Below are 17,142 nucleotides of genomic sequence, written 5' to 3'. Positions count from 1 at the left end.
CCCCCCAAAACACCCTCCTCCCTCACTACTCCCAGGCTTTGCTTCTTGTGGATCCACAATTAACAGACATTCCTCAGAATCCCCACAGGGCAGCTCTGGGCCAGGGATCAGATTGAAAACTGAAGTAGGTGGGGAGGGAGGGAGGAAACACTATCATTCTGTTGGAATTCTCGTCCAGCCCAAGGGGGCCTGTGCCGAATGTCCAGGCACAGACTGTCCCAGGCACAGACTAGGTGCTCGATGCACGAGAGTGTAGTAAGGGGCTCAGAAGACGAAGAACAGGTGGGGAGAGAGAAAGCCCTAGATTTTATAGTGATCGCAGGGGGTCGGACGGGGGTGTGCAAGGCACCTCTGCAAAGTGGGGGGAGACTGTAGAGGGGCAGGCTCGCTGGCCCACAGCCTCATGGGCACAAAACACGGCCCCACCGCCAGGAACCCACCCCCGGGACTCTCACCGCAACCAGTCAGGTTCATCTCTGTTTATTGTTTTCAAAACAAAACTAAAAATCACCACTCAAAATGTTTGAGAAGAGTGCTCAGCTCCGTCACAGTTAAAAGCTTTATGTAATTTGCAGCCAGAGCATCGAGGACTGGTGGTCACCAACGGGAGCTTCTGGCGTGGCCCGGACAGGGTCTGGGGCCTGGGACGGCCGCTCCCGCCCCGGGAGCCCCAGCTCGGTCCTCTGCACGTGCCATCCAGGGGCACCCACAGAGGACAAGGACAGCTCAGCCCCCACCGGGCTTGCCAGTTGCCCATCCGGCACCTCCCTCCCCCACCAGAGGTCCCAAAACGTCCACAAACAAAGGCGGGAGGCAGGTGGAAGCCCAGGTGCTAGTGCTGTCAGGCTGAAGGCCAAACCACAGCTGGGCTGCCTGCATGTTCTAGAAGGGGGAGCTCCCGGCTCCGGGCTCAGAGGCGGAGAAGAGATCTGGTGCCATCATCGCTCGTGCTTAATGTTGGCTTCGCTTCGCTCCAAGGTGACCCCGTTGCCGTTTCGAGGGCCTTCCTTCTTGCTCCAATCCTTTTCAGTGTAAAACTCAGCTAGCACAGGGCAGTGCTCAGAGGCCACTCCGCCCCAGGACCAGTTATCTGGAATCCAGGGGTTCGTGAGGCCTTCTCTCACGACAGCCCAGTGACCTGGAGTGACAGGGAAAGAGAGGGCCAGATATCAGGCCCGGGGCTGGGAGGGGGCACAGGCTGGCGGCTGGAAGCTTCTGCGGCAGGTCGGCAAGCCAGCGCCCCCTGACAACACCCCTCAGAGACCCAGCTTGCCGGGCAAGCTAAAGGTTTCGGCCAATTCGATTTGGCGGACAAGCGAGGGCTTAGCCTACCTTGGAGGCACCGAAATCCCCCTGCATCTACGCTTCCCGCTCATTTACCCACCCGCCGGCCTACGGCTGGCCTCCTCCTCACCATATACTTCTTCTAACCTGAGCCGCAAGAATGAACCTGAGGCAGCGTCAAATAGCTCTCAAAGGTGGGACAGCTCATTGTGGCTTTGATTTGCATCCCCCCCACTCTGATGATCAGCGACATTGGGGTCTTTTCACGTACGTGTCGGCAACTTGCACGTCCTCTTTGGAAAAAGCCTGTCTGTTCGGTTCTTTTGCTCCTCCCTGCACATCACCCTCCATAACTTAGCAGCAAGGGGACAGAGGAAACGATTTCTAACCTCCCCCTGGCTCCGTGTTCTCTTGTGATGAGAACCCCGTCGTCTTCAGGGACCCTCCTGGCCGCCTGGACAGGCCGCCCCAGCCTCTGACCAGCAGTGTTTTTCTGCAAACCATGTCTCCCCTAGTTTGGTGACTGTCACTCCCCCGGAGACCCACTTCCATCATCCTTCAGCTCTTCCCTCACACAGGGCAACGGGCAACCAGCACCCAGAGAGGTGTAAGCAGCTGGTGACACAGTCTGGACTGGAAATTCTACTCCTGAGGACCTCAGCCCTGGCTGCCCGTGAGGCTTCCACAGGGGAACCCCAGAACTGGGACTTGCACAAATTGTAAACATCTCACTGAGGTATAATATGTAGGACACGTTGGCACTTGGCAAAGCACCAGGCAGGACTGAGAACCACGGTCCCTGCCATTCATCAAAAGACATTACGGTCACGGTCATATTTCTGCCTGTTTCCTGCCCCAAAGTCCGCTCAGCAGGTTACTGGTTTGTGGGTGGCGGGGGCCACGGGGCCGCATGGAGGTTAGCCACCCACCGCAGCCCGGTCCTCGTGGGGTCCTCGTGGGGCCCGTGTCGAGCACGTCCCGCACCCCACCCCGAGGCTCCGACACGTGTCTGCTCAGCCTCAGTGGCTGCTCCTCGGGGCACTGGCAGGAAACCACAGGCCACACCACGGGGCCTGGATGTGAGGAGGCTTGAGGAAGGTTTGCTCAATGACTAAGTGTCCTTAAGGTTCGAGAAAGCTATCAGCTCATCGCAGGGCCAGTATCTGTTGGCCCGTAACCAGCTTTGCCCGGGACACGCTGAATTTGTAGCTGAAGATCAGTGAACGCCTTCTAACTATTTTCCCAGCCCCCACCAGACTCTTCAGAGCGGCTCTGCTTGAATGATAGCTAGATAAGCACCTGAACGATGTGATCCTGTAAATGCCTACAGAGGAGGCAAGATAACCCCTTACCAGAGTTATCAAACCAAAGGATCTGGAACCATCAGGCCAGACAGGTCTCTCTCAACTCCCGTTTCTGAACAGGGGAAAGAATGAGCGACGTCCGCTTTACCTGTGAAAACCTTCTTTAAGCTTTTACTGATCCAGATGTTATCCAGAGACTTTGAGCCTTGGGGATTCTTGGTGCTGATGTTGGTGAAGGTGTGCGCAGGGACCAGGTGGTAAAATTTTTCTTTCCTCAAGATATCATAGTCACTGCTGTCGGGACCCTGGCCAAAGTCCCCTAAAACAATCATGTCTTTTTCTCCTGGAGGTGGGAAGAAAGAAAATCAGGCACTTAGGAGATGGCGGGAGGTAAACCCACTACTGATCGCGGCACGCTAAGCGGGAGGGATCTCGATTCTCTGACTGGACGCCCCAGGGTCAGGAAGGCTTATGGTTCTCATTCTACCAATTTTTCTAAATGCCTTGTGCAACAAACAAAAAGCCGAAATATCCACAAAACTTTAAAAGTAGGTCAGTAACACAATAGGAAAAGGAGCTGTGGGATGCAGAGATCACCCCTGTTCCAGCTCATGCGTTGCAAAACTGTGGCTGGAAAAAAACAAACAAACAAAACAAAACCTGAGGGTCTCAGCCAGATATTTAACAAGAGCTTGACAAACATTCATTGGAGACGGTGGAGAAAAATATGCAAAGATACGAGATGGTGGCCACCGACATGTCAAGGAAAGAGGCCTCTGGAGAAACCAGCCCTGCACACGCTTTGTTCTCAGACTTCCAGCCTCCAGGATGGTGAAGAAATAAATGTCTATGGTCTAACCCACCCAGACCAACACAGTCGGTCTAAGCCCAAACCGACGGACACAGAGGGCCTAGAGGAGAAAGGGTTTCTCTTTGAAGTATTTGCAACATTCCTACCGTTGTCTGATGCACACTAGAGTAAGTGGAGTCATCACGAAGTATTCCCCAGAGGGAGCAGACATTCTGAGAGGACATCAGGGACCCCAGCTAGGCTCTGGGAGTCCCATCATCTCCGACCATCACTTCCTGTCTCGAGGTTCCCTCCGGGGGAAACCGCATTGCCGTGGGGAGCAGTGCTCCTGTCCTAACTTGCAAAGGGAGGCTTTCAGGAGAGCAGTTCATACACGAGAGCCGCAGGTATCTGAGACGCTCAGCAAAGTCTTTTGCGTTCCTGGACACGAATATGTTTCAGCAATAATGGCCAGAGGCAAAGAAATCTAGAGTGAAAGGACACGCCACCAGCAGAGGGCACTGGGGCACTGCAGACGACACCCCCCACCACCACCACCACCATAGCCAGGGGCCAGGAAGGACAGAAGGGGATGGGATGGGACACTCTCCTGTGGCCCTACCACGTGGCCGAAAGAGATGTAATGGTACCTCTGCGCTAGATCTCAACAACCTTGGTGCCCAAAGCAGGGCAAGCTCACGTGGTCTTGAGAAATCAGTGCCAACCTCAATGGGAAAGGAGACCCGAAAACCGTTCATACCTGACCACTGCTAACCTGACCAGGGCCCACCCATGAGCCCTCACCTGGTATTGGGTCTTCTGCACAGGTGAGGAGCTAAGTCTCTAGAGGCTCAACGGCTTGCCTCGAGTCACCAGGCCAGCCCTCAAGTCCAGGGCTCTACACAAAGAGCTAGAATGGAAGAGCCACGGGGACGTGGGTGGGGGCTGTTCAGCACAAAACCCCACGTGCCTGGAACAGCACCTGCACCACGGCAGATACTCCATAAACACGTATGCGATGAACGGATGAATGAGGCACAAGGAAAACCCCAGAATTAAGACACAATTTTTGAAAGGAAGGAAGAGAAAGAGGCTTATCTTAATTAAGTAATAACACCGAAGGTTGTGAGAAACAAGGCAGGAGGTTCCCACACGATGAGAGAAGTTTTCACGGGGACGCAGACCTGAAAACGTCTGGGCCAACAAAGCCAATTCTGAAATCAGGAAGAGATGCTGGTGTCCAAGGTCAACACACCCAGCTCTGCGTCACTTCAAGAATGACAATAACAGCTCCCTTTCTGAACGGGCACCTCCAGGTCTCCTAGGACTCATCTGCTTTCTGTTAAATCGGCGTTGCTGAGGACGTCATACAGTCCTTGCCTCTGAGAATCCACAGGTGTGCAGGTTCTCCCATAATCTCCTGAATTCTAGAAAGCCATCCGCCTGGGGTGGGCTCCTTAGTGCCCAGGCGTGAGTGGGGAATGTCTGGGGCTGATGTCCTCAGACAGTCCCCACGTCCGCGGAATGCCACAGGCAACAGCAGGAGCTGGTCCCCCCCCCAAGGGGTGGCTCAACCCAACGCCAGGCATTACTGTGCACACTGTCCCCTGCTAGCTGAGTTCACGGAGCGAGTCCCGGTGGGGTCTGAAAGAAGAGCATTCCATCAGAAGACTGGCACGCCACACACGGATGTCAACCCTGATGCACATTCCAGGCCAAGGCAGAAAGGCCCAGAGTTTGCTAATCAAATCGGTTCTGTTTGCTCTGATAGAAGGCCGTGGGATAAAAAGCTTAGCCTTTGTTTTAGCTCAGCCTCGCCTGCTAATAATCAATTTGCCCTGGCACCTTGGGCAGGCTGGAGCACTTCCTGAATCCTTGCGTCTGCGGGGTCACCGGGCAACAACTGGATCCTGGTTATAAGCACAAGGGCGCGGGGAACATGTGTCACCGTCCACACCTGGACAAGTCAAGGTCAGTCCGGCGGTGGGTCAACAGTCCCCTGGGCAACTTGGTACCAGAACCTGCTCGCTCTCCGGATGTCAGAGAAAACAGTGAGAAGCTATCAGAGAAGTCACGAACTGGCATTTTCCCTTTCTGCTTCCGTGTACAGATAAGGAAGCGCTTGAGGTTGAGAACAACAGAAATGTCCCCAGATTTCAAATGCTATCAGGCCATCCTTTTGAATTAGGTTAGGAACTAGCTGTGGGCGAACGATTTCCCACAGAGATGCTTCTTGGATGGGGGGGCTCAGCTTAAACACCTTTCTTTTTTTTTTTTTACACTCCTAGTAGGTAGAAAGCTGGTCCCAGCACATCCTGGTTCAAAATGGGAGGTGCCTAAGCGATTGTTCGCAGCCACAGTATTCACAAGAGCCAAAGACCGAAACTGCCCAGGTGTCCATCAACCACCGAGTGGGTAAACAAAATGCCATATAGACGTACAATAAACAGTATTTGGCCTTAAAAAGGAAGGAAACTCTGGTCCATGCTACACGGTGGATGAACCATAAAGACCTAACGTAAGCGAGGTGGGCCAGCAACAAAGGGACAGCTACTGACTGCACGGTCCCACTTTCGGGGAGGTACCGGGAGCGGCCGAGTTCATAGGGAAAGAGAAAGGAGAAGGGGGTTGCTCGGGGCTGGGGCACAGTTCCCAGCTCGGGAAAGTGAAAAAGTTCTGCAGACGGACGAGGGTCAAGGTTGTAGAACCACTGAGCGCACTTCACGCCACCCACCTGCACCCTTAAAAGTGGGGATGATGGTAACCGTCAGGTCACATACACTTGACCACAACCATAAAACCATTTTAAAATGTGAATTTAGAACGTGACTGGATTGTTTCTACAGCTGGATCCTCATGAGTCGCCCACGTGGGGGGGGGGGTGCACCCTAACACGCGAAAGGCTTCGAAAACGAGAGAATACTGGTGAGCGTGTAAGAGAATTCCAGCCTCCAGATGCCAACCGTCACCTCGAGAGGGGTCGGCCTCCGAAAAGCTGAGCCAAACCGACGACATCCCCGTCTTTACAGCAGGGTCAACATTTCCTCTTTTTTTTTTTTTTTCAACGTTTCTTTCCTTCCAGGAAACCTCACCCAGGAAAACTTTCTGTATTGCTGGGCCAGAGCCTGGAAACAGAGGGCCAACCTCCTCCAGAAGCTCTGCTCTTCCCGGTGTGCTCTCAATTCCTCTGGTTATCTGGGAGTCCGCTCCTGGCCCCTGAGCCCCTGCTGTGGGCCTGGTGCGGCCACAGACGGTCACCACGGCCGCCGGGCCCCCCTGTGAGGTGAGCACTGGCCAGGCCCCCACCAGATGGGCTTGCCAAGGAGCCAAGATTAACACCTAGATTTTCTGAGAGCTCCAGGACCCCTTTGGTGCGACCTGCGTCCCACTGGGGAGAAAAAGCCTACTTGTGCTAATCGGGACTTTCACAGGTGCGTCACCAACAGCCTCTCTTTCAGAGGCAGGCACGTGCAAATCTGCAGGTGGCACTGCCACCAGGGCAGCTGAACCCACGAGGACCTGTCACGGGGGAAGGCGTCAGCACTTTTTTTCCCCTAATCCTTTCCATCCAAGAGAAGAGCTCATTAGCCGATACCACGGAACGTGCACAGTAGGCCCAAAGAGACAAAGAGGTCCCCATGCACGGGGGTGGCCGGGCTCCCTGAACACAGGGGCTATAGTGGTCTTCTGTGCCTCAGTATGCACCACCGCTGACAGCCTAAGGGAAAGGACCAATGCCCGGAAGAGGCAACCCCATGCCCACCCTCCAGAAGTGGGAGCCGTGGACCTAGCCACGGACAGAGAGACCATTTCCTACCTTTTAGGGTTTCCTGCAAGGTCTGTACAAAGCTAGCCAAGCGGTGGCTGTCACTGTGATTCCTGCTTGGATTCTCGCCCCCTGGGTGGACCAAGGTTGCCAGGTGAAGGTTCACAAGGGTCAAGTCATTACTTCCCACCTGAGGCGAGAGGAAACAAAGCAACAGGGACGGGCTTAGATGTTCCTATTTCCTGGATTCGTTACTTCCCAGTTACGAATCGCTTCCTGCACGGTGTTGACAACAGCAAACACAAACCAAGTAGCTTGCACCCCGAGAGCTCATGCAAGGTGGTGCCAGGTTAGATTTTTCTCTGAGGCACCTGTAGGACCGAAATCTCCCTTGTTCTATCAGTCCACTCCCCTACATCACACCGTCTCCTCCAACCGAGGGTCTGGAAAAACCAGGCACATCTGGAAATGTCAGGTTTGGGTTTTTTGTTTTTTCCTTCAAAGCAACTCCAAAGGCGGAGGAGGTGGTGGCTCTGGCAGCCGGTCGTTAGCCAAGACTGGGGCTCTCACCTTCCAGGGCCAGTTGGCGAGCCCTCTGCCAGGACCCCCTGCTGGGGCCCGTCTCCTTCCCCACCCCACCCCCGCCCCCCTTTGCCTGCTTTTCCCTCTGGAGACCACTATGCCCGGATGCTCCCTTTCTCCAGATTTCAAATGCATCAAGCGGGGAATCTGGCTGAAGGTCGGCAGCACGGGCTATGCCCTGATCCTGCACCCCCAGGGTGCAGGGCCTGGTGGGCAGGTCCAGGCGCCTGCAGGCAGAGCCCGTCTCCTGAGCACCACAGCATCGCTCAGCGGCTCGGGGTTTAGCAATCCTGCCCTTCCGCTTGTCATGGCAACAAACACTAAACACTGCCAGGAGGGAAGGGGGTGCAGGGGGAGCCCCCAGGAAGTGGAGGCTGACCCCAGTTTGCCCACCACCGCCCAGCCTGGAGAGCTCTCTGCAGCTGTGACCACAGAGGAACCATGAGGCCACAGGTAGGGAAACCCCGCCAAGGGAGGGGGCTAGAGCCAAGGCACATCTCCACACCATACCACTTGTCCGGCCCAGACTGGGGCGTGAAGGATAGGAGGCCGAGCGCCCGTCTAAGCACGTTAAAGGATTTGGACCAATAATTCAGGACACGGTAGCATTTTCTCATTGGCCATTAAAAGCAGCCAGCCATGGGGCGCCGGGGTGGCTCAGTTGGTTAAGCATCTGCCTTCGGCTCAGGTCATGATCCTGGGGTTTTGGTGTCAAGCCGCACATGGGGCTCCCTGCTTAGCAGGGCGTCTGCTTCTCCCTCTGCCCCCACCCACCCCTCGCTCATGCCTGTGTGCTCGCTCTCTCTTTCTCTCAAATCTTAAAAAACAAAACAAACAAAAACCATCCAGACTTTTAGAGACATTGGTTGGTCTGGGGGTTGTCTTGCCAGGTAAAAGCACGTATAACCACTTTACATAAAAAGAAAAGCAGCCCAGGGCAGCCCTGGTGGCTCAGCGGTTTAGCATCGCCTGCAGTCCAGGGCGTGATACTGGAGACCCGGGATCGAGTCCAGGTCGGGGTCCTTGCAGGGAGCCTGCTTCTCCCTCTGCCTGTGTCTCTGCCTCTCTCTCTGTGTGTCACTCATGAATTTAATTTTAATGCCAGTGCGGCATTAGGAGGTTTTAAAGATGATAACTGGCTGATTTTACACGTCTGTCTCCTAAGCGCAACCTAAGACACCCCGGGGTGGGTGTGCACACGGAACCCCAGCAACCTTGCAGCTAGGGAGGGGCAGGATCTTGGACTAGACCCCAACCCGAGCCAACACAGCCCCCGAGGGCTGCCCCAGCCGGGAGCTGCCAGAGACTGTGCTGTGGTTCGAAGCAACTCTGAGGCTCCCGAACTGGTCTGGAGCACACAGAAGGGGGAAGGCTCCTCAGACCCCCACAGGTGGCTTGCTAGGCTCGGTAGCAAGGGCCCGCTCTTGCCCGACCCTGTGATTTCACAGGTAAGTGCTGTGGGGATAAGGTCCATTGAGTGCCCACTGGGCGATGGGTTCTGGCTGCTGGCTCCTTGTTCCCCCTAGTTCCGAGCTCCTGACCGTTGGCCGTTCTGAGCACTGCCCAGGGACATGCAGGCGAATCAGAGGGAGAGCTCACATCAGCCTGCCAACGCTCCCATGTGAGGGGCTCATCTGGAGGAGGTCAGTGGTGGGGCTGCCCTGACCCTAGAGCCCAGAGGCTCCTCCTGCATCCCCTCTGAACCCAAATGACCCCTTGAGGGTCATCCCCTTGTCCTCGATACAGGTTCTGCTGTCCTCTAAATCCAGTGGTTTCCAAATATCAGAGGGATGAAGAAGCCCTAAAGGTGCCTTGGAAAAACAGGCAGTCCTGGGCCCTATTCCAGAAATCCTGCGTGTTCGGGGGAGGGTCCAGGAATACCTGATTTAAAAAAAATCTCCCCAGGTAATTCTGACCTGTATTAGGTTTGGGAACCAGCCACTTGATCCCCTTCCTGCCCAAATGCCAGTGTTATTGGAGCTAGAGTCCCCTCACCCCCAGGCCCTCGCATTCCTGCCCTGGACAAGTTCATCAGCCAAGGGAGCCCCAAGAGGACATGGCAACCTGGCCCTGAGACAGAGCAGATGAGGTTGCTCTGGATCACAGTTTACAAAGGGACTCCCCCCACCCCCTTTTATTTTTTTATTTTATTTTATTTTTATTTATGTATGATAGTCACACAGAGAGAGAGAGAGAGAGAGGCAGAGACACAGGCAGAGGGAGAAGCAGGCTCCATGCACCGGGAGCCTGACGTGGGACTCGATCCCGGGTCTCCAGGATCGCGCCCTGGGCCAAAGGCAGGCGCCAAACCGCTGCGCCACCCAGGGATCCCCCCACCCCCCTTTTAGAAGTAGACCTTCACAGCGACACAAACGGTACCTTGAAACGCGCCAGGTACGGGCTGGGACCCGACGGCTTCCCGTGCCCGTTGCCAGGAGAACTTTCCTGCGAGGTGGCGTCTCTCAGCTCCACGCCGGCCGCAGCATCCCACAGGAATCCTGAGAACCCGGCGCCCTGCAGGAGAAGGGGGCGCGTCAGTTTGGAGAGCAGTCGGTTCTGTGGCAGGGCTCAGCCCCTACCTGGGGGAGGAGGCAGGAGAAACCAGGAGATGGGGGGGGGGGGTCTCTGCACTGGGTCCTGGGATCACATGCACGGGGATTGTTTCTGAAACAAAAGGAGACCCCAAAGCTATAGCGTGCTCCTCCTTGTCCCCTTGCCCCAAACTTCCCACGCTGCCACTTTCAGAGGTTTATGCGCAGCCAAGGGTGCCTGGGCTCTCATCATTTTGGGAGGGATGTGAGGGGAGCCCTGACTAAGCACAGAGTTGTCTTTTTAATCATCACATTCCAGGAGTCAGATACTCATACCCGCGTCCACCAAGCAGGAACTGAGCTGCCCAGAGAGGTTAAGTAACTTCCCTAACACCCCACTGCTGGTAAACAGCGATGCTGAGAATCAAATAGAGGACTCCAAAGGGTGGGCTTTGCTTACTGATTAGTTGCAGCTCACGACCAGTAAGTACCCGGCACCTAGTAAATCCTCCATAAATATTTGCTGGCTGGATGGAGGTCAGTGCTAAGAGTCCCAGGGGTTTAGACCCGGTCAAGGGCCCTCTGCAGGTGGACAGGGCCCACACAGGGGCCTGCAGCCCCAGGACAGGGCCCTGTGAGGGCCAGCGGGTGGCGTCAGGGGTGTCCTGAGGCCTGACACTAAACACCACTATCTCTGGCCTCAGATGACCTGCCTGTTTCTTGCTGCTGTCCGTGGGGCCTTCTGGAAAGAGGAAAAGCCTCCTCTCCCAGCCCATCCCAGCATCTGCAGGCTCTGCTGCCAGAGGTTGGCAGCGGGATCTGTGGCATCGCTGGAGGGGCCGGAGACACTTATTACCAAAAGAGAGGAAATGACTCTGCACAACCAGAGTGGCCTGTGCTGAGTCCCCAGCGTCCGCTCAGGTCCCAGCCCCAGGCCTTGCTGGGCTCAGCACCTTAACCAGACCAACTCGTGTTGGGGAGGAGGGAGGGGAACCATGTTCTGCACGTTGTGCACTTTGACATTTATGACCACAGGCCTGTGGCCGGAGAGGACGCCAGTTTAAGAACTGGAAGCCCTGGATCTCGTGCCACCCGTGTCACTCAGCCGTGAGACCACGGAGCCTTCCATTTCTCTAAACCTATTTCCTTGGGTGTAAAGTGAGTGAAATGGGATTTGCCCTTTCAGCGTTGGAGGGTTATCCTCCCACTTACTGTTTCTCCGAGGCTCAGCTCTGCTTAAAAGCTTCAGGGGCTCCCCAGGGCGCACCGGCCACTGCCCAGGAGCCCTCCGGGGAGCACCTGCCTGTTCGGTGCCGCCCCTCACACCTGCTCACCCGCCTTTCCAGCAGCACCAGGTGTTTCTGGGGGTCTCTCCCGACCCCTGGTCCCGGGGGCCCTGTCTCTTGAAGAACGGCCGCACCTCCACTAGGGGCAGTAGGAGATGGAGTGTTGGAGCCAGGGCTCCACCTGGGTTCGAGCCCGACCCCGCCGTGTGGCAGCCAGAGGGCTGCCGGGCAGACGGTCTTGCCTTATAGGTGTGGGCCTTCTCATCTACAGCCGCCAACCCCCCCCCCGCCCGCCCAGCTGTGGGGCAAGGGCTTGAGAGCTGAGCAGGGGCACCCGATGTCACTTCAGGCCCTGGGGGAATGGCAGTTGCTGCCACCACCTGCCCACATTTGTCTTGGGTAGAGATGGAACACATGCAACTTGCAGACACAATTTATTCAACAGCATTTAAAAATTTTTTTCGGTTATCTGTTCATATTCAAAATTCAGGAACTTTCACATTAAAGTCTAGATATTTGCATCTTTTGAGACACCGGGAGATGTGTCCACACTAGGCGCACTGCCCCCACGGCAACAAGTGTACAATGGCCCAGCCGCAGCCTGACACAGGTGTGGACTTCCAGGCCAGCAGTGCCTCTCGTGGGCCCGCCAGGCCCTGGCCTGTGTTTCAGTGCACCTGATCTTTTCAAATCCTACAGCTTCCTGCTGATTGACAGAAGGAAGGGGCTATTGCTCCCATTTTAGAGATAAAGGAATTGGGGCTGAGAAGTTTAAGTGGCTTGAACTCGGGTCTCCCTGCAACTGCACATTGTCCTCCAATGGCCTAGGCACCCCAGCCTCGAGTGGGGTTCCCCGCCTCATGCCTCCAATAGGCCGGGAGCTCCCTGAGGGAGGGGCTATGTCAGCTCAGGTTGGATTCCGGCCCTGGGCTTGCAAGGACTAAAACCAGGCAGGGCTGGGTCCCTGGGTCTGTGTTTCTCACCCATGTATGTTTGGCATGTGGCACAGTGCCTGGCACGTAGTAACCTGATGATTTCCCAGCAGATAAGCAGTGTTAAGTGGACTACAAGAGCTTAGTGAACCTACATATGTACAAAGTGCTATTTTTTTTTAAAGGTAAGATGGTATTATTAGTTCTATGTAGACTGAGAAAGGACAGCCATGGGCTACCGAGGGAAAGACTAGCTATGTCCCAATTTGGCTTAATTTCTAGCCTATGGGGAATGTACACTGGCTGTCACCTATAGTAACCATTTACACTCCAAAACATAAAACCCAGAGAAAGAAGATTTACATCACATTTTTAAGTAGCAGCTAAAAAGAGAGCTTATTGTCAATAAATGGTTGGATACTTTTCATCCATATCACTCACATAAATGTTATTTACGTATGTTTATAAACAGGTATACTAGAGAGGAAAAATACATTTGCATTATAGAAAAACTATGTAATGACACAGTTTCTGACTCATGATTAACTCTTGAAAGTCTATTTTAAAATCCAAAACCCCACTAATATTGGGACATCAGGGGGCTCAGTGGTTGAGCACCTGCCTTTAGCTCAGGTCGTGATCCGGGGTCCTGGGATGGAGTCCCACATGGGCTCCCTGCGTGGAGCCAGCTTCTCCCTCTGCCTAGGTCTCAGCCTTTCTTTGGGTGTCTCTCATGAATAAATAAATAAAAACTAAAAATAAAATAAAATAAAATAAAATCCCACGAATATCAAACACTCCTAGTGTGTAAAAACTGGTCTTGCATAGATCTGTAAGAGTGAAACATATCCCTACAGCCACAGGGGAACTACCAACGAAAGAAAATTCAAAATGACAATCTGCTCAACATGCCCACAGAACATTTCCATGTGCACAATTTCTACCTCAGAAAGCAAACGCTTTGCGTATGAATTAAGTGAATCTGAAGTTTTCAGTCAAGAAACAATGGGCTCTCCACAAACTTGGCAGAGAATGGAACTGTGGAGACGGGATTAAGAGGACAAAGGACAGAAATACCCCATCCGCAGCCTTGGCTCCAGACAGGATTTCTCTTCTCCTCCCAACACCCCCAACTCCCATTTCCGTCTGGGCAGGAGTCCATTCCCGATCTACATACGAAACGAGAACCAGGGCATTTTGAGATGAATGGCAAAGAGCTAAGAGACGTGCAGAAACGCAAAACAGCATCGAGGATGTTGGCAAAGAAAAAATTTTAAACGTCTGTGATTAGGGGAAAAGGCTGTTTCAACAAAATGGAGATAAAATCCAGGTGTTGCAGAAGAAGGTACCTTCTGGAGCTGAGTAGAGGGCATCTCAGCAACAACCGCCTTCCAGCATCCCCGGGGTCCCTTCCACTTGCGGATGTTGGGCAGGATGGGCTGGTTTAGCTCCGTACAGAACTGCAAAGACAGAGCACAGGTCGGTGTGTGATCCTGCATCCAGCACCTGCGGCCAGCGGGGGGGTGGGGGGGGCAGCAGCCTGAGGAACCAGGAGATGCCTGACCCTGACTCATCAGCCTTATTCAGAGACTTGTCGGACGTTTTCCCTATGTTCTTAGGGTTTGTGAAGACCCAGGGGTCTGAAAAAGCCCAACAAATTAAAAAGCAAACGATCTATAAAACACACAATAATCACCTGGGTTGGGGGGGGGCCCTCTCAGTTCATAGCAATCAATTCTTTTTTGTAGCATTCTAGTACAAATAGCTCAAAATTGTTAGAATCCTTTTTATCCTTGTAAAACCAGTGGTTTCAAGGTCCCACGGGGGTCCAGATCGGTATCAAGCGTGGAGGAGGGAAGAGGAATGAGCTCTTCTCCCGGGAGCTTAGCTTAGAGGTAGAAAAACTGACCCCCCAAGCTTCATCCTGAACTACTACCATCTTGCTCACTCTGATTCTTTTCCTAGAAGGAAGCCCCACTGCCATGGGTGGCTACCGCCCCCCAAGTGTGACTTCTTTTTGCTCACGTGTGTGCCACCAATGTGGCCTAGGAACTGTAAAGCCACTGGGTCACCAAAGCAAGTGAAAATCACACAGGCCACGTAAGTGAGGAGTTAACCAACGATGTGCTCCAAAATGTGTGGATCAGTTCCTTTAACTCACGCCTCAGACACAACCCAGACTCTTGAGGATGGCTTTTTGAGGGCTCCCCAGAATGTGTCCTACTTGGGTTTAGTGTTTGAGATGCCCCAACACCTGGTTCCGCCCCTTCCTGGTGACACCGGCCGTGTCTGCTTCATGCACCTCGCAGCAAAGCCACTCACCTCTCTCCGTGCCCTGCCCTCCAAGGGAGTCTTGGGATGTCCTTCTGGACACCTCATCACTCTCTCTTCAGGGAGCTGCCCTCAGCTAATCTGACTTAGCTCCGCAGCTTTAGCTTAAATCTCTGTCCCAAAGGCCCCCAGAGCCGTACCTGCAGCTCAGATTTCTCTCCGGAGGTTCCAATAGCACTTTGACAACCCTTTTAACATTTCCACCTGAACATCTCTGCAAACCACAAGCCCGGCGGGTCACAAAGAGACAAGCCATTCCCCTCCCCCATCCCCATTCCCGTCTCAGTGCCCTGCACGGCCATCTGTGGCTGCTTGGACTCTTCCCTCCCTTCCCTGGTCCCCTCTCTCACTGGGCCTGGCCCGCTGGTTCTACTGTCCCACGTGTCCGGGGCTCCCTCTCTTTGCTCTCTGGTCCCATGGCCGTGGCCTGCTTCGGAGACCCTTCTTCTCTCACCCGGGTCACCAGCATTGCTCGGAAGGTTTCCTGCCTGTCATTCAATCATGCTCTATCTGTCCCCGGGGTAAGCTGTGATGGCCATGCTCACCTGCTACCCCTGTGGTTCTTCCAGTATGATCTGGGGCTCAGGAGCCTTACCTGGAAATTGGTTAGAAATCCTCTGGCCCCATCCTAGGCCTACAGGATCAGAGACGTCAAAGAGGCCCAGTGATCTGTTTTTAAGAAGCCCTCCAGGGGATTCTGATGCTTACCAAGGTGGGAAGGGCCTCTGCAGCTGCCCACAGCCTCAGAAGCACCTGGCCCCACGCAGGTGGCATTGGGGGCCCCACGTAGGTGGCACAGGGATGGGGGTGTGGGAGGGCAAACAGCTGTCAGCCCCCTGCAGGAACACCTCCACAGAGCTGCATTCCTGGCCCTTCCTGGGAATGCCCTCACACTGCTTATGCTGTAAGAGGGAAGATGAGGCCTCCCTCCCTGCGCAAGGGAGGAAGCATGATGGGAGTTCTGTTAGATACTCGCGGTTCTTGGGGTTCTGTTTTTACAGGTAGACAGTTAAGCGTCTGCCCTTACTGACCACAGACAGTATGAGAGCAGGGACTGTACCCAAGTCCCCTTGGCACAGAGCATGGCACCCAGGAACATTCTCTGAGCATCTGCTGCTGAACCAGGACACTCCAAGAAGGCTGGCACTCCTCAAATCCGCGTATGACAATCAAAAGGGAGAATTTCTCCTTGCAGCTCCTTATCTAAATAATGGCCTCAATTTTAACCTGATTTTGAGTTTGCCTGAGAAGTATTCTCTTTGGGATTTGGTCACCGGGGCCTTTATCAGGGCTGAGGGGCTGTGGACAGTGCTGTTTCTAATGGGGCCCTCACCCGAGATGGGTCCCCTTGGCCAGATGGTCCTGGCTGGAAGCCATCCACGGATGGGAAATGAAGCACTTTGGAAACTGCAGCCGGAATGTATTGACGATAACTTTAGGGATCCAGCGAGGAAATGTACTACACAAAGGGTCCAATTTCCTGCCGGGGAATCATGTGCTTGCTGAGTGATCATTAGAGCCAAATCCGAGAATCATTAAAAAGGAAAGCAGCTCCTAATGCCCATCTGGTGCTTCCTCTTCTCCACGCAGGGAGTCCCGCACCTGCCTGCTCCCCCCAATCTCCTGGGAAGCACCCTAGGGGGAGGGGCTCTATTTTTCTTCTAAAGCCCCCTCAGGTGATTAGCCAACCATCCAGATTAGAGCCCCAGTCTTTGGGGGGGACCCCCGCTGTGCTGGGAAGAGCTCCATGTAGGCACCACTAATCTCATCCTTCCCAACCCTACAGAACCTTCAGTCACCTGGAGACAGGTCAATCTCCCCTTCATGGAGAGCACCGTTCCCATTCCTGGCAATGCCACTTTGACAGGAAGGGTGAGAATGTGAAGAGGTGGCACCGGCGGACACTGTTCTCCATGCTCACCACCCTCAGAGATGGCCTCTTGGGCCTAACATGTGCTGGGTTTCAAAGTGTGGTCACCTGGGAACTCATCAAGCATGCAGATCCGCAGGCCCCTCTCCACCCGAGACCGCACTGGAAACTCTGGGCTGGGGCCAGGTGATCTGCATTTTAACAGCCCCTCCAGGTGACTCTGACCCAGCCTAAAGTTGGTGCTACTGGATGAAGGAAAAGACACTCTCCTTTTGTTTTCTATCCAAAAACCTTTCTTTCACAGGTAAACTCTTAAGAGATTTAAGGAACCCATAAGCCCTAAATTTTAAGGGCCACCTATACTTTGTACATCTGAAGCCTTGCTCTTGATAACCTCCCTCGGCCCACAGAGTAGATGATCTCCTCCCTCCCCTACCCCCGCCCCACGCCCTCTTCTTCAGTAGTT

The 17,142-nt window shown here is 54.2% G+C and overlaps 1 protein-coding gene across 1 annotated transcript in view; it reads right to left on the bottom strand.

The window, feature by feature from the left end:
- Nucleotides 1-464: 464 nt before the first annotated feature.
- The window catches only part of EEPD1 (endonuclease/exonuclease/phosphatase family domain containing 1), a 109,690-nt gene continuing 93,012 nt past the window's right edge, over nt 465-17,142 (bottom strand). The window contains exons 4-8 of the mRNA XM_038557333.1: nt 13,825-13,935; nt 10,106-10,240; nt 7,196-7,334; nt 2,737-2,931; nt 465-1,138 (exon numbers count right to left, since the gene is read on the bottom strand). Of these exons, the coding sequence (XP_038413261.1) occupies nt 939-1,138; nt 2,737-2,931; nt 7,196-7,334; nt 10,106-10,240; nt 13,825-13,935 (780 nt within the window). The 3' untranslated portion in view covers nt 465-938. The remainder of the gene's footprint in view (nt 1,139-2,736; nt 2,932-7,195; nt 7,335-10,105; nt 10,241-13,824; nt 13,936-17,142) is intronic.

This window comes from Canis lupus, chromosome 14 (genome assembly GCF_011100685.1).
Source record: "Canis lupus familiaris isolate Mischka breed German Shepherd chromosome 14, alternate assembly UU_Cfam_GSD_1.0, whole genome shotgun sequence".
Taxonomy (NCBI): domain Eukaryota; kingdom Metazoa; phylum Chordata; class Mammalia; order Carnivora; family Canidae; genus Canis; species Canis lupus.
Note: the sequence above shows the minus strand (reverse complement) of the source record. Positions and strands in the feature narration are given on the sequence as shown.